Source organism: Neolamprologus multifasciatus, chromosome 18 (genome assembly GCF_963576455.1).
Source record: "Neolamprologus multifasciatus chromosome 18, fNeoMul1.2, whole genome shotgun sequence".
NCBI classification, from domain to species: domain Eukaryota; kingdom Metazoa; phylum Chordata; class Actinopteri; order Cichliformes; family Cichlidae; genus Neolamprologus; species Neolamprologus multifasciatus.
In genome coordinates, this window is record NC_140456.1 from 23,573,795 (window position 1) to 23,594,725 (window position 20,931).

A 20,931-nucleotide genomic window follows, 5' to 3' on the forward strand; every position below is an offset into this window, starting at 1 on the left:
CCGGCTCTCGAAGGACCAATTAATGATAGGTTTGTAGCTTAAACCTATTCGCTGGAACGTTGAAGACAATATAATTACACAGCAAAGCAAGACCCAAAGTAGGCAAAGTTCTTCATGTTACTCATGCATGAGGGAGACCTGCCTGGAGCCAAGTGTCGTTCCACCACTTGACCTCCGTCAGACTCTCAGCCAGGTTCCCCATAGCACTCCTTTTATTGTGGTTACATGAATATGCATAGGGTCATTAACATATAACATCTTACATAGGTAAACATGTGAACAAAGAATACTGTGTGTGTGTGTGTGTGTGTGTGTGTGTGTGTGGTCAGAGCGTGACCCCATAAAGACTTCCCTAAACCTACTGGTCTGGAAAGTCCACCAGTTTATCTAAACAAAAGGCACTCAGACTAAAACAGATATAGCTACGTTTATCCTACCATAAAACAATAAAACAAGGTACGACCTCCTCCCATGCTCCCAGGATGTAGGTGTGGATTCCAGAACACTCTGGAATGCGCACCAAGCCTTTGCAGCCTGCTAAAGATCACACATCCTATCACTACACAATTAATTAAACACCTCTAAGCATATATGGTTAAATATTTCTAAGCATAAATGACAATCAACATTACAAAACCTAACAGCCTAAAACAGTAGCTACAGCAAATGGACATTATCTGAAAGTCACGTCCTTAAGAAACAGGAAGAAACAGGATTTTTTTTATTGTGTTGTACCTGTGACAGTTCTGAAGTGATTCAGTGAGGAACTTACACAGGATCTGGGAGATGTATCTGACCTTTTAGTTGATCCATCTGCTGTTCACTGAAGCATCATCAGAAATGGTCTCAGTTGTCAAACGGCCATTTTTTAAAAAAAAAAAAAAGGAAGCAGGCAAAATGCTGAGGTAGGTATAATGTTTGCCGTTTTACATCAGGAAGAATGATTCTTGAATTGTTTGAACCATTTCATTTAACCAAATAACACAGTTTATAGTTCCTCCACCAGGTGGGCATTTTTCAAGCAACAATAAAAACTTGTTATTTGCAACATCAGATTTTTTTTTTTACTATATTTAATTAAATATAGGGTTTTAATACACACTGTTGTACTTTATCAGTTACTAATATATTGCTATGAGGTCCAACCAGGTTATAGCATTTATGAGGTTCACATTAATCCTTGCACTTTCTTCTGCTATGGTATTTTAACGATTTTCCATCAGGGAAGCTAAACTCATTTTACATTGGGGCCCACATGGAGCCCACTTTGGTCATAATAGTGCCAACTGTGAAAAGTGGGTAAATAAGTTTAACCATACATTTAATCCCCGTGTTATCTCAATATAAGGAAAAGGAGTGCAATTTTAACAGTATGTCTCAGTTTTACAACATGATAAAGAAATGCAGCTCTGTTTAACAAAATAAATTAGTCAGCATGACTCTTTGGGCTTTAATTGTAAGAAATGTGTGAAATTACAAAACAAGTTATGGTTGCTTATTGCCCACACTGTCCTGTAAATATAAAGCAGAACATTTTTAATTATCAAAAAATGTCCCATTTATTGATTTTTATTATGGACACATTGTAAAAGAAAGAACTTTCGGCTGTAGATGGTGAGGGGGGGAAAAGGAAATCCTGTCATTTAATTGTTACTTTTGTGTGAAATGAACAGCTGTAAGGGATGTCTTCATCAGTAGGACAAGCTGTGAAAAATGCCCAGTAGACTGTATTGGAGCCTTCTGCCAGGCTGATTCTGGCCCTCGCGCCTCATGTTTGACACCTGTTTTACATCAGTAACAGGTGTTAAAGAAAAAAAAAAAGTGCATTACAACTATAGGAGCAGGTTGTTTGTAATCATGAGCTTTCGCCGCCTTCCCCCAATCTATCAGGTCAGAACAGGTTCAGCAGGTCTGTTTAATCATTACCAGCATTACCGTAACTCAGCTGAGCATCACAGGAATCCAAGAGTACGTCAGTTATGAAAGAATTCAGTGTGACAGGACACGTGACGAAGTAGTTAATTGTTTCACCGAGTACACTTCACTGTCTCGAGATAAACTGCAGGCCTAAAACTTTTTGCAATTTCAAGTGGCTGTACAGAGACGGATGAACAGCTGTTGAGGAATGGCCTAAAGGGAAATTGTGAATTTAATGACTGACATCAAGATCTGTCTAAAAGTTTGCAAGTGAGAAGTTCATAAATAATCTGACCAAAGATTTCAGATCAACAAGGACAAGACCAAGTCTGTATGAAGCTTTTTTTAATTATACACAGTGTTCCATTCGTTTTCCTCTGCAATCCTACCATACATACACAGGACAGACAAAGTTAATCACATTACTGATTGCATTTGCAATATATTCCCTGAGATGAACACACATTTTTCCAGGTTCACATTTTGAAAGTCATCACATTTCTGTGGGTGAAGTGCAAACCGACACGGGGGGGAATGACAATTTCCAGACACCAACCTAATCGGGAGTGTTAGAGACATAATATTTCTAAGACACCACACCCAGGTGAGGCACAAATGTGACAAACAAATGTGAATATCAAGCCCTCATTTTCTGCAGCTCCAGGTCGACAGTTGGCACTGGATGTCACAGGTTTGGGAGCCGCACAGCTTCCCTCGGATGAAAACATTACATCTTGGCCAGTTGTGCGTACCCTCATATTGTAAGTCAGTCAAAAGTGGTCAAGTTTTGTTAAGGCTTATCACTGTTGTGCTTGGTGCCTTTTTGCGCCTCCTCACTGTGACTCCCCTCCAGCAGTTTCAACATTTCCTGTATGACAGCCTGGAGGGCCCTACCCAGATCCTTGCCGCTGTAGGGTTTTCCTAGAGGAGGCACATGGACAAAAGCAGCACAGCCCTTTCCCAGGTGCAGAGATGTGTAGTAAGTGTAGTCACACAGGTACCTGCCAGGGGCCAAAGTAGGTGGATGTTAGACATAATTGCACGCTGTAGCAAAAGTCAGGAGGAGGAACTGATGGGAGATACACTCAAAGGCTGTGTGCCAACTCTGCAGTAATGGACGTATCCCCGACTGCAGTTTTCAGCATCGGCTTTAAGCATTTAAATAGAATAATGTGCACATATGCCTTCATTTTGTGATGAGATAAAACACACACTTATCGGACCTTGTTATCAGCTATGGATTCTGTCTGTTGGGCCCGACTGCAGCATTCAGAACAGACGTGTAAACAAAAGCTGTGCAAACACACCGTATGTTTGCTGACTGTATGGTACCATTTACTTTGAAAGATATCTTATTGTGTTCCTTTGCTACGAAAGGCAGCCACCTATATACGGTGGCTGAACACACCCCGAGTGTGCAGGCGAGTTATTTATGAAACATTTTCAAACACATCACCAACCTTCCAGCATCCTCAGAAGTGGACACAGTGATGCCAATGCCAGCGTCATTGACCCTTTTACAGATCGTTTCCATGTCTAGGATTGATTTTATGCAATCCGGGCCGTTCTCCACGCAGCACTGGGAGGCCGGGCAGAAGCTGCAGTTGTCTGGACGCATGTAGCCCTTATTATGACCGCATCGTTCGAGAGTGACTGTGGTGGCTAATCCAGAAACACCGACATGCACCACCAACTGTTCACAGGAAATTAAACAGGAGACACTGGTTCATTTGGGCATTTACTGTATACTGTGCAAAAGTCTTTTGCTTCCAGCAAGCAAACTTCTCATATTTTAAAGTGCCCTAGAGAACTATTACTCAAGACTTTCTTTGAACATTGACTGCTTTTTCCACTTATGAGTCCAACCCTGACCATTTCCTGATTAACTAACTCAGACAACTTGACAAAGCACCAAATTTTAAATTTTTACTTTTGGCACTTTGTTTACTAGAGGCCTGTCACAAGAACAATTGTTTCGATTTCTGTATATGCGCTAATGATGACAGCTGACAGGCGTAAAAATCACTGTTGCGCCAACAAGGCGATTCCCACTAGTTCTCCAAATGGTGTGCAAATTTTGAGGACAGTGGAGAAGGGGAGGGTCAAAGTGGCAAAGCAAAAAAAAAAAGGACTTAAATGATTCATATACTGTTACTGAAGCCACATCAGAAATAGCTCTCAAGTAACCATTCTTTGAAATGTTTGGTTCAAATCATTGTCAGTGTGGAGAAGGCCAAGAGAGAGGTTCAACAGTGAGAGTCAACAGCCTGTAAAACAGTAGATGCTCTGCTATGAGTCGAGTCTCAAAATTTCAATACCACCTGAAAAGTGTATGGCCACAGTCATGGACTGGCCTCCGCAGAGCAAAGACCGCAACATTTTTGAAACCGTGTGCGATCAACTTGATAAAGACTGGAACAAAAGGCAGCCAACATCCAAAGAAGGAAAATGCTTTGAATGTCCTTCAAGAAACCTGGAGAACTACTCCTGAAGAACTAACAAGAACACTTGCTTAGAAGAGTTCAGGCTGTGTTGAAGAATAAAGGTCGTCACGTTAAAACTTTACACGGTTTTTGCCTTACATACTGTGCTTCACATGTTTGTTAAATCACTACACTCATTTCCAGTTTTCCTAACAAAATGTAAAGAAATGAGGAGTGGCTCAAGACTTTTGCATAGCACTACATGCATACAAAACTCCATCTGTAAAATAGTGTGCATTTCTATGAATACCTGTGGCTGATGCTCTTTCCACAGCGACGGCAGTAGGCGCTTAACAGCCTGGTATTCAACGGGCATCTCACACACATACAGATCTACTGCGCCGCCCAGTCCTAACCGCTCCAGCTCCTGTGAACACACACAGTGCTTATGTACAAGATAATTGCAATTAGCTTTCCAGGCAATAAACAAACATGAGCACAAAGTGACAGACCCTTTAGTCCACAGCTTTGTGCAATATGTATAACAAGCCCTTTGTGAATTTACTAAAGCATTTTCCCGTATACGTTCATTACAAATTCACTTAATTTCTTACACTTATTCAATTCAGGGTCGTGGTCAAGCTGGAGTATAGCAATTATAACCTCTGATCTGGCCTTTTAAGTGTAATTGGCCAGTGTATATGGTGTTCTTTTGTATTCATTTGTTGCATTTTATTGAGGCATCCCTTGCTTCAAAGCAGGACTGTCCCAACTTTGGAGATAAATTAAACCGTTGTCTTGATCATTAATCTCTGATTACCTGTACAGCTACCCAGCTGGAGTTCACGATATGCTCAGCAAATGGCTCAAACCCTGCAGAAAAAACAAAACAACCAACTAATTAAACACATCTGTGGCGAGGCAAGCAACAGAGACAGAGTGCTCATCTTTAATGGAGAGCAGATACAGGACTGGTGTTAAAGGGACCCTTCGTTTAAAGTGTAAAGGTTACTTCAAGTTAAAAAATTAATTGCAGTACAAGCACGTGATACAGTGAAGAGAAACGGGGTGATTGCTTTGTCATTATCAAAGCCAGGAGACAAAATCCTTTATCCCCGACAGCGACATTACTCTCTGCAGCGCGTTAACTTTGACAGCAGAGCCATCATCCATTCATGATGTATTCACAACAGCTCAAGTGCAATAGTAACTGTGCAGCTCAGACATAAAGAATTCTGAGATATAACAGCACTGCCAAAAAAAAAAAAAAAAAAAAAAAGACTTGCAGACACACTGTGCCTATCTCCAGTCCGCTGACCAATCAAGAGCTCTCACCTGTGACAACTATTTTCTTCTTACTGGCCATTGTCCTCGGTTAATGTGACTGGAGTTGTGTTAAATGAGCACTGGCAAGGACCCCAGGATTGTCTGCGCTTTGTGCTGTCTTCTTCTTATTCACAGCTGAAAGGAAACGGCACACAAGGATGGATAATACTGCCATCTATTGTTTGGGCATGCATCTCACTCTCTCCGCAGCAGCTCATACTAGACATAAACGGGGGGGATTTGTGGATTATGTTTTTTCTCCCTTTAATCGGCAAATAAATCAGAGACAGGAGGAAGCTGACAACAATCATTTTTAATGCGTTTTAATGAACGACAGTGCAATTCGAGCCACGGGAATACTGAAAATGAAAGCCAAGCATCTGTTTTCTATTTATAGATTTAAAGTTAGAGAAGTTTAAGTTGAAGGGAATAACAAACATGAACACACTCTCTATTTTTTTGGAGAGGGGAGGGGGGTTTCTTGCCAGTCCCCAAGTGAACATTTAACCCCCAACCAGCTGCTCCGGTGGAGCTGCTCAGACGCACGGTGAGTGGCACAGGGTGTTGCAGAGCCTTTCTCCCCAGAGAGTCAAAGGCAAAGGACACTTCTCCGTGACTTACACAACCTCTGACACAGTCTGTTTACCTGAGTGTAGAGGACAAGCCTTCTTCTCAGTTTGTTGTTAGGAAGTCACGGCTAATCTAATTTTGCCTTGCAGGAACAGCCCTTCTTTTTTCATTCTCGCTACACTGTGCGGTCCACACCCCTGGGTTGCGAAATGACTCACACATTCTGGACACTGCATCCTGTGTGGCTGGCACAATGAAGAAAATGCGCTCTCCATCGGTGTTGGAAACATTTTAAAGGGAATGCTTCACAAGATGTATCTCATTCATGTTACTGGCGCTGTGGCTACAGTCTCTATATCAAACACCCACGCGCACAGGACAACTCCACAGACCCCCTACACAACCTGCACTGCAGTCGCTACCCCGCCCCTCCCTCTCTCCTTCTCCCGCCTCAACTCATTCACCTTTCTCTCAGTCTTGCCTGCGTCACTCACCGTGTCTCTGTTGCCATGGAAACTAACGATGCCCTCTCTGCTCTGGTGCTGATGCAGACGGGCTGTTGACGTCACCGCTGAGCGGTGGGCGGAATAACAATGTTTTGCACGACCGCAGGGTCTCAACTCGCTGATATACTGTACTGCAAGGATGCTGTATTTGTCTCTCGTACATCTCTCTGTTTATCCCACTCTGCCCTATGAGGCTGTGAGGGTCTAAAGTACATTCGCCAGCCATATGAGTCATTTCATGTGGGTATAAAAAAAAAAGTATTATAATTGCAAAGTAGCTGCGCGCATTTTTGTTGAACAAATACATTCGGCTTTGGAGACCTCAGAAAAATACCCTACATAGAGTTTGTTTTCCAGGAACCACTGATGGACATGTAAGGGCATTAACATTTCCACAAGTTACTTTCAATCACAGTGCACACTGGTTTCCTCCATTTACTTTCAACGTTTCCTTCCCTTTTCTCGTTTATGCTCAGTTTAACCAGGAACACCATGAGACATAATGCCTCATCTTAAGTCTGGTTTATATGAAAGTTAACCGTGATCTCTGAGCCTCTAATCAGGTCTAATCAGAGTGTGATGAATAAATAGCGTTGTAATCTGAATTTGAACTTTAACCAACACAAAGAGATAGCAAGCCTGCTCTACTTCCACTTTTCATCTATTAAAAACCTTCTTTTGACTGAGTTGGAGGAACATTTTCAGCAGAGCCTGCTGCGCTCTTCTCCCTTTCCTTGGCCTTCGCCTCTCACACCTTCCCCGCCCAGTCTCTGCTCACTTCTGGCGACCCTGAGCTTTTTTATGCTATGACATCAAACCACAATGCATTGCACTGTTTGGAGTTTACCTAATGTCTCCATGGCGATAAAGGCCGGCTCTGCCCCTTATTCAAATTGAACCGGAAACCAACGTCATTTTGGGCCAATCTCCGTGCTCTGGAGTGACATAATGGAATTTTTAGGGCTAGAAAGCGAGCAAGGTCTGGCGCTGCGCATAGCAGTCGTGCCATCGGGAAAAGACCGTATCATATAGAGGCACATCAGAGCCCCAACAGGCACAACAGCTTAGTTGAAGTGGTCGACTGAGTGATAAGACGAGAAAGGAGATCGGAATACACCAAGTAAGAGTCAGCTGATTTCCTCATGTTTGGATGTGACTGTTGAACAAACGTTAATGCCTAACGCTCAACACTCCCTCTTATGAGGGTGTAGAATGGAAACAAGCCTCTACACAGGCACCGTGGTGAATACTCCGAGGGTCTCCGGTATCTATTCCCAGAACACGATGATGAAGAAGGACATTAATCTGAACCTAGACAATCAGAACTCCGAACTCAAATCTAACCCGCTCCGGGACGCAGACGGACTTCTCAACTCCTCAGACTTAGGACTCCTGAAACTAACCTCTCCGGACCTAGAGCGACTTATTATCCAGTCTAACGGTCTAGTCACCACCACCAACCCGACCTCCCAGTTCCTTTACCCAAAGTCAGCCAGTGACGAGCAGGAATTCGCGGAAGGTTTCGTAAAGGCGCTGGAGGATCTTCACAAGCAGAACCAGCTGAGCGAGACGGGGTGCGTCTCCGTGGACAGGCTGGAGCTCCTCGGATCATCCAGCGCAGCAGGCTCTGCCAGCCTTCAGGCATCAGACCTCCCCGTGTACACTACGCTGAACGGCTACGCGGCCAGTCCGCTCGGAGGCACCACCATCAACTATTCCACGGACACCATTCCCTTCCCGCCGCCGCCGTCTCATTTGGCTACCGCGCAGCAACAGGCGGTCGCTGCGGCCGCTCTGTCACGACTCCAGTCTGTCGGCGCTTTGAAGGACGAACCTCAGACCGTGCCGGACATGCAGAGCTTCGGGGAGAGTCCTCCTCTGTCCCCCATCGACATGGACAACCAAGAGCGCATCAAGGCGGAGAGAAAGAAGCTGCGCAACAGGATAGCCGCCTCCAAATGTCGCAAGAGAAAGCTGGAGAGGATCTCTCGGCTGGAGGACAAGGTCAAGACCCTGAAAACGCAGAACACCGAGCTGGCATCCACAGCCAGCGTGCTCAGGGAGCAAGTGGCCCAGCTGAAGCAAAAGGTGATGAACCATGTTAGCAGCGGGTGCCAGCTTTTACCAAACCAGGTCCAGGCTTATTAATTCCAATAATGGTGCTCTTTAATTGATGTTTATTACTGCTACAAATGTGGCCCGTGGATACAGGCTTGCATTATAAAGAACATTTGTGCCCCGTGTAACAGAAAATCCCTTTCACGAGACGCTTAATGCGAAGCCAGTGTGGATGCATCCTCCCGGCTATGGTTGGGAAGCATAAACAGAGACGTTTACACGGAAGTGAACAGGCCTCGATAAGAGCTGCAGGTCAACTGGAAAACGAAAGCTGGTGGGGACTACAGCTTGCAGTGTTTTGCAGCAAACAGACTCACTTTGATGTCCTTATTCTGGGAAAGCCATGTAGCAAAGTGCAATCCACTGAACTGGTGTGGCACTTATTTGTGTGTAAGCTGGACAATCTCAACGTGGGCGCAACCAAAACACCGGGGTGTCACCAAGTGCTGTCATCCACTGTGTAATATAATGCCTTACTTGTTTACAAGCACTTAGAAATGACAAATATCTATATTTTATTTACTGAAACATTTCTTATTTTACATATGGTCTTATTTCATTGTTTTGTTTTGTTTTTGGAAAAATGAACACTGCATGTCTTGTCGCTTCTGTGTACAGTAACCTTTGTACTTTCCTTTATGATGGCTACTCTTGTACTTCTACTTGCCAAACTTCCATGAATGTATGTGTGCTGAGAAACTCCATGTATCATGTGTAATGAACGAGTCTACGAGACATTATTAAATTCACTACATTACTACAGCTCAAACGTTTTGTTTCTTAATAAGAAGACAGCCTGCTGATAACAGTTTAAAGGACTTACACGACATCTTTTCTACATATCTCTTTTTGCACAGTTGACACTGTGGGTGTTGTATTAAGTGCTGTAGAGAAGCTGAATCAAACCATAGATGGTCAAACAACTCAAAGGGCAGAAATGAACACATCATTGTAGTATTGTGCCCTCTGCTGGGCACAGTACAACTTACTCTAAACCATTTCTGAGCCATCACATGTGCACTTCTTGTAAATCACCCACACTTTGGGAGAGGTTGTTGAATCCACACAGAACTCCAGCTTTGAGAAGTTGTTTATTGATTCCTTATTTTTAGTAAACCTGGCATTACACAGTTACAGCACAATTCACATTCCTAATGCCTGACGGGCAGAAAGTTCCTATTTACACAGGTTATATGTAACAGGGTGAGGAAAGAGGAGGAGGAGGAGCAGGACGGTTGGACGGGAGGATGTGTTTTCCTAAGTTATTAGCAAGTTTACAGCTGCAGTAAGATACACTAAGCAAAATTAAAAAAAAAAAAAAAAAAAAAAAAAAAAAAAAAAAGGACAAATGTGGTAAGAATCACTTTTTAATCAAGTGTTCAGCATATTCACTTTATTCCCAAAACACTTTGGATGTTTGGAGCTGCTGCACAGAGTAGAAAAACTACCAGACAGGTTTGATAGCACAAGTCCAACAAGCAATGTTTTTGGCTTTAAACACATCATCAAGACCCTCTTTATAGAAACTGTACATTCAAACGCCCGAGTACAGTGCTCAAAAACTTTCAGCGAGGTTTCACTGTGCTGACGATGGTCAACAAAACAAAACAAAACTGTTCTATGCTCAGCCTAGCCTTAAAAGTTACATAACTGATATCAAAAGACAAACAAACTTCCCACCAAAGTCATGTGGACATGAGCAGAGGTTTTACACTGGAATGTTTAACTTTCCTCTCGAGGAATCATCTCAAGCTTTGTACACTGTGCACTGTAAACACACTGTCATCTAAAAGCTGGGACAGTTTAGCGACTGAATACTACTGAACATCTCTTAAAAAGTTGAGTGCAGAATGCATAATCTAGGAAGAATACTACAAATAAATTAAGTTATAAATAATACAAAATAAATAATTCATGTGATGAAGCTATGTCTTCGCATGCCTCAGCATATGTCTGAATGCATGACTTACCGGTTTGTACTAAATACACAAGCAAACAAATCCCTTAACTTGAGCCTCACAGAAAGAAAGGGAGAAATAAGAGTCACAATTTAACATGCTCAAAAACATCATATTCTGTCAAAAATAAATACGTAAAGACATAAATATCATCTACAAAGACATAAGAGGCTTCCTGGATATGGCAGGACTGTGCTGCACCAGTGCTCACACTGAATCACATGCCTTTCTAGTGATTGCACGTTGCACATTGTACGCATTGAATGAAAGTAATACAATGTGCAGGGCGCTGTGGGCTTAACATCTGAAACCTTTAGCCCCACCGGGTACCTCCAAGTATCTTAACTGCATGATAGGTGGGATTTCAAATCAGACAACAGCTCATACAGATCCAGTCAACCAGAATCCATTAAAAACATCAACGACATGCACCTCTTACTACGGCACAGGAATGAATCCAATATCCAAAATCATTCTCACTTTAATATATTATATATGCATTTCACCTTTAAAACATTTATACACTCTTCAGTTAGCGAAATAGATCCTGTATCCTTTTATTTCGTCCTATGTGTTAAAAAGCAGCAGCAACAAAAAAGGTTAAAAAAAAAAAAAAAAAGAGGCTCTGTTGCTTTTTTTTTTTTTAACGCCGCATTAACATACTCTCTGAGTCTGCTAATAAACATTTGTTTAAAATTTCTGAGACTGGCCTCAAAGTAATTATATATCTACACTCATAGAATAAAGAAATGCACTTCTATTACTACCACTTATTTCCAAAGTTAACATATTTCACAACAAAACTAAAACTGACACACTGTATGCCTATGAAAAGTTTGCACCCAGGTGTTTCCAGTGTTGTAATGGTGAAGTGGTAAAGACTTGGTAGGAGAACAATAGGCTCCTGATTCTCTGTCATGGTGCTGAGTATAAGCCAGCAGAGAGTTATTACAGAACAGTAAGAAGTTGACACATGTGCACACTAGCTTAAGTCATGGGCTTCTTTTTTAAAGTTGTACAACCACGGTTCCTATGGTGGCATGCGCATCTTCTACATTAGTCAGCTATACCTAACCATATGATCAAATTCAGAAATGCCTATACCTGCATCTTTTAAGGTGGAATGCACAGGTTCTCTTAAGCGATGTACGAATTTCAACCAGATTAAGCGTCCTGTTAATCTTTTGGATGCAAATTGTTATCAAAGTAAATTAGTCATACCTTTTCTGTTGACTTTTGTTTTGTTATGAACTACATTGCCCCTTGGGGATAAATAAAGTCTTTCTGATTCTGATCTGATTTAGTATAAAATCTCCCTAAACAACAGGAGCAGTGCATTTTTAGACTCCATGAGCATAGATGTCTTGATTGGTTGAGTGTTATGCACAACTTGCTATTTTTCCACTAATTCCCTAAGTTAAAGAGAGAAACGAGCTCTCAAACAACCCTGTAAGGACACCAAACTAAAACACAACTATGACAAGATGATTTCACATGCTCAAAACCACACCTGACCAATTCAAAAACAAAAAAACATCAACCAACACAGCAACAAACATATTTTCAGTGGAAATGAATGTCGAAGAATTGCCAAATGATTGGTATCTATTTAGGTCTGAGGCATTGGTGCTGAATGGGAGTGGAGGCTGGAGGAGAATACTGCTCCTTCACAACCTTTTAGAGTTCAACCCAATCACAGACACGTTAAAAATAAGGAATGATGTAGTCTTAGCCTGACTGGCCTTTTGCAGTTCTGTTATAGTGCGTGTGCAGCTATTGAAGACTTTTTACGATGGTAACCATGTTAAATGTTCTTTATCCCTCTGACCAAATATACATAATCTCATAATTTCTGTACTACTGACAACAAAAACTTTAAGAACACCACATCTTTGGGGGGAACTGGCTGATGTGGACAGTAGTTGTGGTGTAGTGAGAGGGGTGGAGAACTGAAGAGCCATCTTGCGTCTGTCTCTATGTATGGCAGTTTCTGTGTGTGGTATGAAAACAAACAAAAAGAAAGCAAAACTCAAAAATAAAACCTAACAAGGTGTGTGGATCTCATGACAGCAGACGTGTGTGTAGCTGTGTTCAACAAGCACAATCCTGATGGGACCTCTGAGGCTGCTCGCTGAGCTGTGGCCCCTGTTTAGCTCCGGTGATGGTGGGGTCGTTGTTATCCAGACTCTCTGCCATCCTCTCACAGATGATGTCCACGAGCCGCTCGAATGTCTGCTTCACGTTAATGTTGTCTTTAGCGCTTGCTTCAAAGAACTCAAAACCTGGCAGAAGGGGTGACAGAGACAGATGCGTTGTGGTTACACTTATTGTTTCAATGTGCAGCTTATCCTCTTAACCCAGTGATCTCATCGTGGCAAGACATATCAAAACTAGTCAGGCAGGCAGCTCAAGTCTGATGACATTTTCCTTTATATCAGAAGACTGAAGAGATTTTAAAACCATTTTTTCTAAAACCTGTCTCCCTGTGATTGGTGGTCTGAGATTAAACCAAATAGTCTAAGAGTACAAAAAACATCCTTCTCAAAGCTGCAGCTACTTAGCTTTGTGCATTTCCATGTTTGTAATTTCTTAAGTTCTGATGATCTGATCTCTGTTAAACTTCAGATATCTTGTTTAAGGCTCATGTTAGCAGTTCACTTTTGCTCAATTGCCTTTAATTTAGAGTTACAGTACTGTGCACAAGTCTTCAGCCACCCCTCATTTCTTTATGTTTTGCAAGGATAGTGGGAAACATGCAAAAATACACAGAAAAAAGTATATAAAAAGGCAAAAAACAGAGTTCTGCAGGCTTCTTGAAGGACATTCAGAGCTTATCTTTGGATGTTGGCTGCTTTTGTTCTGTTATCTGTCAAGATGATCCCACAATGCTTCAGTATTTTTGAGGTCTGGGCTCTGGGGAGGTCAATCAATGACCAACAGTGTACTTGTTCTTGTGTATTTTGGCACACCATGGCATTTTATAACATGTTTTCCTTCCTTAAGAATGGCTTCTTGACAGCTACCCTTCCACTAAGACCATTTCTGATGAGGCTTTAATAAAAGGCAGCTCGATCAACTGGAAGGTCAGGTGCATCTCTTAAGTCCTGTGTCAGGTCTGTGTTGATTTTCCCATTTTTAACAACATAATCAAGGATATGATTTACTTGCTGCAGACATTTTAGGCCTGCCACATCTTCTTTGGTCCTCCACTTGTCCAGTTTTCTCAAAACATCTTTTGACACACTGAACATCACCTTGTTGGTGGAAAAAAACTATTTTATGTCTGTCAAACTGGCAGTTTTCATACATTCAGCTAAAGAAATGGTGACAAATGATGTGTTTCTGCAACAGCCTGCTAGTAACAAAGTGCCTGTCCAAAGAAAAACTTAGAAAGCCTTGAGAACCGTTGTTCAAGAGCACTCTAAACATTATAAGCAAGTCTGGCTCCTTGTATAAACAAGTGAGGAGTGGCTCAAGACTTTTGCACAGCACAGTATTATACTACTACTCTTACAACCTCTCATCCCACTTAAAACATTGTCTGTAATGAAGGCCACAAGCCCAAACACACATCAAACAATAACATTTCTCTGTAAGAGCTGCTGCAGCTTTAACGTTCTCCAAACATCAGTTTCACACACAAATGAAATGATGCAGTGCAGCAAAGCTGAAGAGGACATTAAACAGATATTAAGCATTATGTTTGCTCCCATAACAACAGCCTCACAAACAAACAGTCTAATCAAAACTTGGCCATCGGAATAAACTTAAATATTCTTGGAAACGGGAGATACACACCCAGAGTGATACAACACCACGCACAGTGTCCAGTTTTCATTCTGACCAAATGACTTACCCAGCTGTTCTGACAGCTGCCGGCCCCTCTCTGCAGCCACCACTCGCTCGTCTTCCATATCACACTTGTTCCCCACCAACAGGACCTGAGCGTTGTCCCACGAGTATGTCTTGATCTGGGTCGACCTGTTTGCAAAAACAGGATGGTTTAATGTTCTGACTCACGGAATCTCACAAGCATTTTTTTGACATTAAAGCAATTTAATCAGAAAATATTTTGACACATCCCTTCAACACAGAGCTGTGTGGATCTGAGAAGAAAACTATCTAACATACGATCTGCTGCGTTTCTTTCTCGTTCAGCAGTGACATACACTTCTTCCATCTGTGTTGCAAACACGGAGTTAGAAAAACCAACGGTTATTTTTAACATCACTGTGCATTTGTTTGCTGATTTCAATAATGACCTACTGTAGTCTAATGATCTATTAGACTATCTCCATGTAGTGGAACCACAGCTGTACATCTCAGAAATTTAGATGGAGGATACGCTGAACTCAAAAGGAAAGCTGGGCGAAATTAAGAGAAAATAAGATTGCAGCTTAATGAGTCACCACTCTCACAGACACAGACAATCAGCCGTCCCTCACCAGTCTTGGACAGCGTTGAAGGATTCCTCATTGGTAATGTCATACATGAGGATGAAGCCCATGGCACCCCTGTAGTAGGCTGTGGTGATTGTCCTGTAGCGCTCCTGCCCAGCAGTGTCCTACATTCAGAGACATTTTTGAGAATATGCAGGATTATTGTGAGCAGAGGACAAAGAACACTGACGAGGCACCTGCAATGGATTTGTGGCTGTGCAAGAGTCTCCAAACTCCCATGAGCATTACACATTCTTGTGGTGTTTCATGTAATGAGTACTTGGTTCCAGTGTCAGGCTTTATGGCTCGTAATAAGTACCCTTCAAGGGTTTACACAACAAATAAAAAGGCACAGAAGAGGCCAGTTCTGGTACTGATTAGCGACACACGATAAGACAGACTCCACTGTCACTAATACGATGGGCAGGAAAAATCTGTATTTTAATAAGCAATAAGGTAAAAGGGAAATTCATGATAACATCTAATTTGTTTGTTTGCATGTGAGGATCTGTTTCTTATCCCCGTTTTTACATCACTGTGAGGTTTATTTCAGTTTCAGTTAAAGACATGTTATAGTTCAGGCATCCACGAGCATGCTAGGATCTGATTGGCTCAGGCAGTGAGTGTGAGCCGCCGCTCAGGTGTCAACGTTCTCTTAATTATAGTGAAACTACACAATGATGAACCAACTATGTGTGAGGCCTTGAGGCGGACTTCAAACAAGTATAACAAGTACGCTTACAGTAAGTGCTGTCTCCATCTGTCCATGAGAATAATTAGTCAGATAAATAGACTTCCTTTAACTTTGAGAGACTGGATTTGCAATCTTCTGTTATTTTATATAGAATAACAATCATGTAAAAATATGAGTGCAAGTGTGTGCAGCAGTCATATGGACTTAAACCACTACAAAAAAAAAAATAATCATAAACATGCACGCACTGCAGGCTGCATTTGGTTACATTTAATTAGCTCTCCAGCTGTCCAACTCCACTGCAGCATAAGAAAATCTTGATTCAGTTTAAACATTTAAAAATTACGTAATGTACTGGAACTTATATTATAGTGCCTATTGCAATTCTCACTCACCCTATCACGCATACATTCATAACTCAATTCAATTCAATTTTATATACATGTACAGCTCCAAACCATAACAACAATAGAAAAACCCAACAATCAAACTACATCCTATGAGCAAGCACTTGGTGATAGTGCAAAAGAAAAGCTCCCTTTTACTAGGAAGACCTTGTGGTTCAACTTCTTGCTCAAGGATACTTCATTACATGGGATGGAGAAGCTGGGGATCAATCAGTGACTGGCAGACACCTTTCACCAGTTACCCTCTCATTTCCCAATTATTTTCCCACATTTATCATTTTAAACCCAAAGATCTGCTTTCGTAACCACTACACTATCTGTACCTACAATCTCACCTCCTGAAGTTTCACAAGGAGCTACAGCGGTATGTCTGATACAGGTTATTACGTCAAAAGGGGATTATAGGAGATCGTAAGAACTTATAAAATTTGCTTTCATTTTCAATCAAACACTGACAGGAGTTAATTAAGTGTGTTCCATAAAGACATACAAGTACTATTTTTGTGCTATTAGTTACATTCTCACCCATATCTGAAGCTTTATCCTCTTGTCATTCCTGTAGATGGTCTTGACCTTAAAGTCGATGCCCACAGTGCTGACAAAGGCTGGCGTGAATGAGTCATCTGCATAGCGGAAAAGGAAGGAAGTCTTTCCTACGCTGCTGTTGCCAATGATCAGGATTTTAAACATGTAATCAAAGTTTTGGTCCGTAGACTCCTTCTGCCCGTATGTGGCATTTGCAGACGCCATCTACGCAAGGATAAGGATAAGTAAGTTATAAAGAACAAAAGCTTGAGGAAACAGCGTGCAATGTTACTTTGCATGAAACAGCAGAAACACATTACAGTATGCACAGTACAGTATGCACAGTACAACAACTTAAAATACTGCAAACTACATTTGTGCAACCTGAAAAAACGCCAACAAATTTGTTGCAGATGTGTTGTATTTGTTCTATTTACTTCCAGCAAATTTGCAGGCCATGTATTCGTGACAGTAACTCCTTAATTAAATAAACAATTCCTCTGCTGGTGGCTGAGAAACTTTATGGTTGGTGCAGTACCCATCAGAACATTTTTCCAACCACTATTCCCTCAGCCAGCAGATCAGAGCTTTACTAACCCACAAAAAGCCAGTTTAATTGCTTTATATACTCCTAGAATTATCTACAAGAGTAGAAAATTATTTATTAGTACATTTATTTTGCATTATATTTACTGTAAATCTATATCAGAAAACTAATTAGTAACTATATATATTTTTTGTAGTGAAATAAATACTGTGTCCACTCTTTACACAAGGAGTGTCAAACATAATGCCTGGCCCTTTGGATGGCTTTCAAAATTGTGAAGCCGGATATAAATTCAAGACTTTTAACTGTATTTTCACAGGTTTTACAGCTTTTTCTACAAATAAAGAGGTCTCCCAGGGTCATTCATACTACACCAAAGCAATGAAGTTATAGATTTCTGTAGTTTTACAAGTTAACTTCTTATAATTTAAGCTCAAAGAGTCACACTGGCAGATTTCTTTCATTTACTATAGCAGCATTTTTCTCATGCAGAAAAACTGAAGCATACTACTGAAATGGTGCTTCTTTTTCTTATATTAACATATCTGATTATATTAGCATATCTCTTTCTGTACACTGAGAGAAAGACACATTTCATTGCCCACATAAAAGCGAGCTGTATGTGGCCTCTGATGTAAAATGAGCTTGACATCCATGCTTTAGACTCTCCTGCAAGCTGTAGGTACTGTTGCTTGAAAGAGAAAGAGGAGAGTTTCTACCAGCCTTCAGCAAAATTTAGTAGAAATCTGTCAAATTGAAATATGCTGGCACATTTAAGAGCTTTTACTTTATTTTTCTTCATTCAGATCACTGCGTAAAAGAAACCCTTAAACTATCTGATTAGATGGTCTGGTGAAAGACTTCTGATGGTATTAAAATGTGAAAATACTGACTGCAAGAAAAACTACAAATTAGTGAGGATTCAGGTGAACTCAGCCGATGGAAACACTGGGCCAAACAGGTCAGCAGCAGGCCAATCAACATGGCCAGCAAGCACTTCCATCTAGCTACTGTTCTGTTGAATCATGTTGAACATGTTGAATTCTCTAATTTTCATGCATTTTCCAGTTAGTCTTTAGGTGGTGAAATATTTCACAGTTTTCTGGCTAGATTTTAACCAGATCAAACAGACAGGAAAAGCATCAGAAGAAAACTACAGATGCACAGAAAAGCCAAATCAATCTATATTACCCACAAACATCTTTTGAAGCCTCTTTTTTTCTAAACCAACATTTGTCTGAGTAAGGAAGTCAACAACTCAAAGGCACAGAGCTCTGAAATGCATGTACCACACAGAGATCAACTCTATTGCAGAAAGTACCTGAGCTCTGAAAATAATATGATGCAACAATTACGGCATCATGAACTCAATAAGATGTGCCTCATTTCATCGCATGCTGACTTCTCTTGTGTATCAAGTGAGCCTTACAGCAGACAAATATGTTCTGAAAAGGAAATAGTCTAAAAATATAGCCATAAACTTGTTTAAGTTTCCAGCACTACAAGGATGGTCTGATGGAGGGTATTACTGCAATTTTACATGAGATCATAACTAAAAACAGCCTCATGCATACCCCTGATGGGGCTAGATAATGGCATTACGGTCTGTTGCGTGAGATTTTAAGCTACTGCCTTGGATGTATCAGGACAGGAATGAAAACTGATGCCGTTTCGCTCAGATGCTGCGTCACATCCAGCCAAAAACAGATCCGAGACACGAGTGTTTCTACGTCATATTAACACAGGTTGGATAAGAAATGAACGCCTCCACTCCACACAGATAAGAGGCCGGAAGTACTGGGGCTTAGCAGGCTAAGCGTCAGCTAAACTTACTACCCTTTCCCATCCAGGGAGGGCTGGGACCTGCGCGAAGCGCTTGGCTGTACAGCCAATTATGGATGTCCGTATGGTGGGCCAGAATGTGCTTCGTAGGGCATTGTATTTTGGAAACCACCCAAACAGTAGTGCCCTCTCACATCACGTCGCTAATTTAAATGGCTTGAACCACACCACCAATTAACACCGGATCTTAGCTCCGCTGAGAATAAGCCTGAAATTGACAGGTTGGTTCACTTTAGCTAGAGAAATACATAGTAACACTATAACCCGTTTTCATGCACCATAGCCACCACGAAAGGTAACAAAGGGGATTAAAATAAATTAACGCATTGCGCATAAAACGGAGGTGTTTCAACAAATAATCTGAATTCGGCTAGCATCGCTACCTTTAATGCTAACACAACAGCCACCCTTACTAGTATTTATATGTGGCAGCAGGGGCTAGCTAAGCATCCCAGCTATGTCAAATGAAGGTTACTCCTCTTAATTTACGGCTAAACACGCTATCAAAATCTCAGACTATATAACCGATTTATAACCCACATGCTTTCTGCTGCTACTGTCACACTTGACAAGGCCTAGAAATAACAAAAAACGCAGGGATTTACCATGAAATGTGTTTTCTCTTCGGCTTTACTGCAGCGGCTAGCCCTGCTTTGCACCTGCAGTAGCTCTTACGCTTCTTGATTGGCTGCCTCCGGCATAAGTAGTTGCTAAGTGTAAGAATGATTGGCATGAGACTTGACCAATCAGAGAAGAGAAAAGACTTCAACATTGCCAGAGCGACCATACAGCGCTGCATGCGTTTTCTTTCTTAAATTGGCCAAAAGAGAGGACAGGCTCTAATAAAACAAACTCGGAGACTTTGAGCGTTACATGAGAGTTAACATACATGCATAAACCATCCACTGGGTATTCTGCGTCACGAACTGATTAAAGTTTGTTGCAGTACTTAGGATAAAATACAGAAATAAATATTATTCTTACCACTCCTTGATGTATAGCATTGTGCTTCTTAAATTTTTTTATTACTACATTTTAATTGCAATGTATAATACATATTTTTGCACTAATCTCCAAAACTCAGCATTCAGTTCAATACATTCAATTAAAATTTATTCAATTTAGCTTTATTTACATGACACCAAATCACAACAATAGTTATCTCGTGGGGCTTTATATTGTAATGCAACAAACCTACAATAAAAGAGAGAAAACCACAACAACCAAATGACCCCCATGACCAAGCACTTGGTGACAGTGGGAAAGAAAAACTTCCTTTTAACAGGAAGAAACCTTGAGCAGGACCAGGCTCAGTGAGGGGAAGAGAGTGAAGGGAGACAGAACAAAAGACAGGTTGTGAAAGAAAGCTAGAGATGAATAATAATTAATGATAAATGCCAGGTGGTAGGGACTATCCAGGGTCACCTGATCCACACCCTAACCATAAACTTTATCATAAAGGAAAGTTTGAAACCTTATCTTAAAAGTCGAGAGGGTGTCTGTGAATCACCTAAATACATTACAAACTGGGAGCTGTTTCCACAGAAGAGGTACCTGAAATTGAAAGGTTTTGCCTCTCAAACTACTTTTAAATATATTAAGAAGTAAGCCAGCAGTCCAAAAGTGAAGTGCTCTGTCAGGGTGATATGATACTATAAG

The 20,931-nt window shown here is 41.2% G+C and overlaps 3 protein-coding genes across 4 annotated transcripts; 1 reads left to right on the forward strand and 2 right to left on the reverse strand.

Annotated features, from left to right (window-relative positions):
• Positions 1–1,773: 1,773 nt before the first annotated feature.
• Positions 1,774–5,812, reverse strand: LOC146497960 (pyroglutamyl-peptidase 1-like). Of its 2 annotated transcripts, none has more exons than XM_085141291.1 (5): positions 5,676–5,812; positions 5,161–5,213; positions 4,651–4,785; positions 3,378–3,610; positions 1,774–2,918 (listed from the first exon to the last, which is right to left on the reverse strand). In XM_085141291.1, the coding sequence occupies exons 1-5, from the start codon at positions 5,704–5,706 to the stop codon at positions 2,708–2,710; spliced, it is 663 nt and encodes a 220-aa protein (XP_084997417.1). In that variant the 5' UTR covers positions 5,707–5,812; the 3' UTR covers positions 1,774–2,707. The 2 variants fall into 2 exon arrangements, with proteins under 2 accessions (XP_084997417.1, XP_084997418.1); XM_085141292.1 differs by having other exon boundaries at positions 4,651–4,767; positions 5,676–5,811.
• A 1,879-nt stretch (positions 5,813–7,691) lies between these two features.
• Positions 7,692–10,474, forward strand: LOC146497961 (transcription factor JunD-like). The gene has a single exon (XM_085141282.1). The coding sequence runs from the start codon at positions 7,955–7,957 to the stop codon at positions 8,888–8,890; it is 936 nt and encodes a 311-aa protein (XP_084997408.1). The 5' UTR covers positions 7,692–7,954; the 3' UTR covers positions 8,891–10,474.
• Positions 9,933–20,110, reverse strand: LOC146497962 (ras-related protein Rab-3A-like). Its single transcript, XM_085141293.1, has 5 exons — positions 19,878–20,110; positions 16,884–17,108; positions 15,264–15,382; positions 14,675–14,799; positions 9,933–13,100 (listed from the first exon to the last, which is right to left on the reverse strand). The coding sequence occupies exons 1-5, from the start codon at positions 19,878–19,880 to the stop codon at positions 12,910–12,912; spliced, it is 663 nt and encodes a 220-aa protein (XP_084997419.1). The 5' UTR covers positions 19,881–20,110; the 3' UTR covers positions 9,933–12,909.
• Positions 20,111–20,931: the final 821 nt, after the last annotated feature.

Excerpts from the sequence above, each read along its gene's own strand:
- LOC146497962 (XM_085141293.1), bottom strand. Across the intron at positions 14,800-15,263 it reads TTCAACGCTGTCCAAGACTG|GTCGACCCAGATCAAGACAT; the intron begins GTGAGGGACGGC and ends TTTTGCAAACAG. Across the intron at positions 13,101-14,674 it reads GCAGCTGTCAGAACAGCTGG|GTTTTGAGTTCTTTGAAGCA; the intron begins GTAAGTCATTTG and ends CCCTTCTGCCAG.
- LOC146497961 (XM_085141282.1), top strand. The coding sequence starts at position 7,955 with ATGGAAACAAGCCTCTACACAGGCACCGTGGTGAATACTCCGAGGGTC.
- LOC146497960 (XM_085141291.1), bottom strand. The coding sequence starts at position 5,706 with ATGGCCAGTAAGAAGAAAATAGTTGTCACAG. Across the intron at positions 3,611-4,650 it reads GGAAAGAGCATCAGCCACAG|TTGGTGGTGCATGTCGGTGT; the intron begins GTATTCATAGAA and ends TCCTGTGAACAG. Across the intron at positions 2,919-3,377 it reads ACTTCTGAGGATGCTGGAAG|GTACCTGTGTGACTACACTT; the intron begins GTTGGTGATGTG and ends GGCCCCTGGCAG.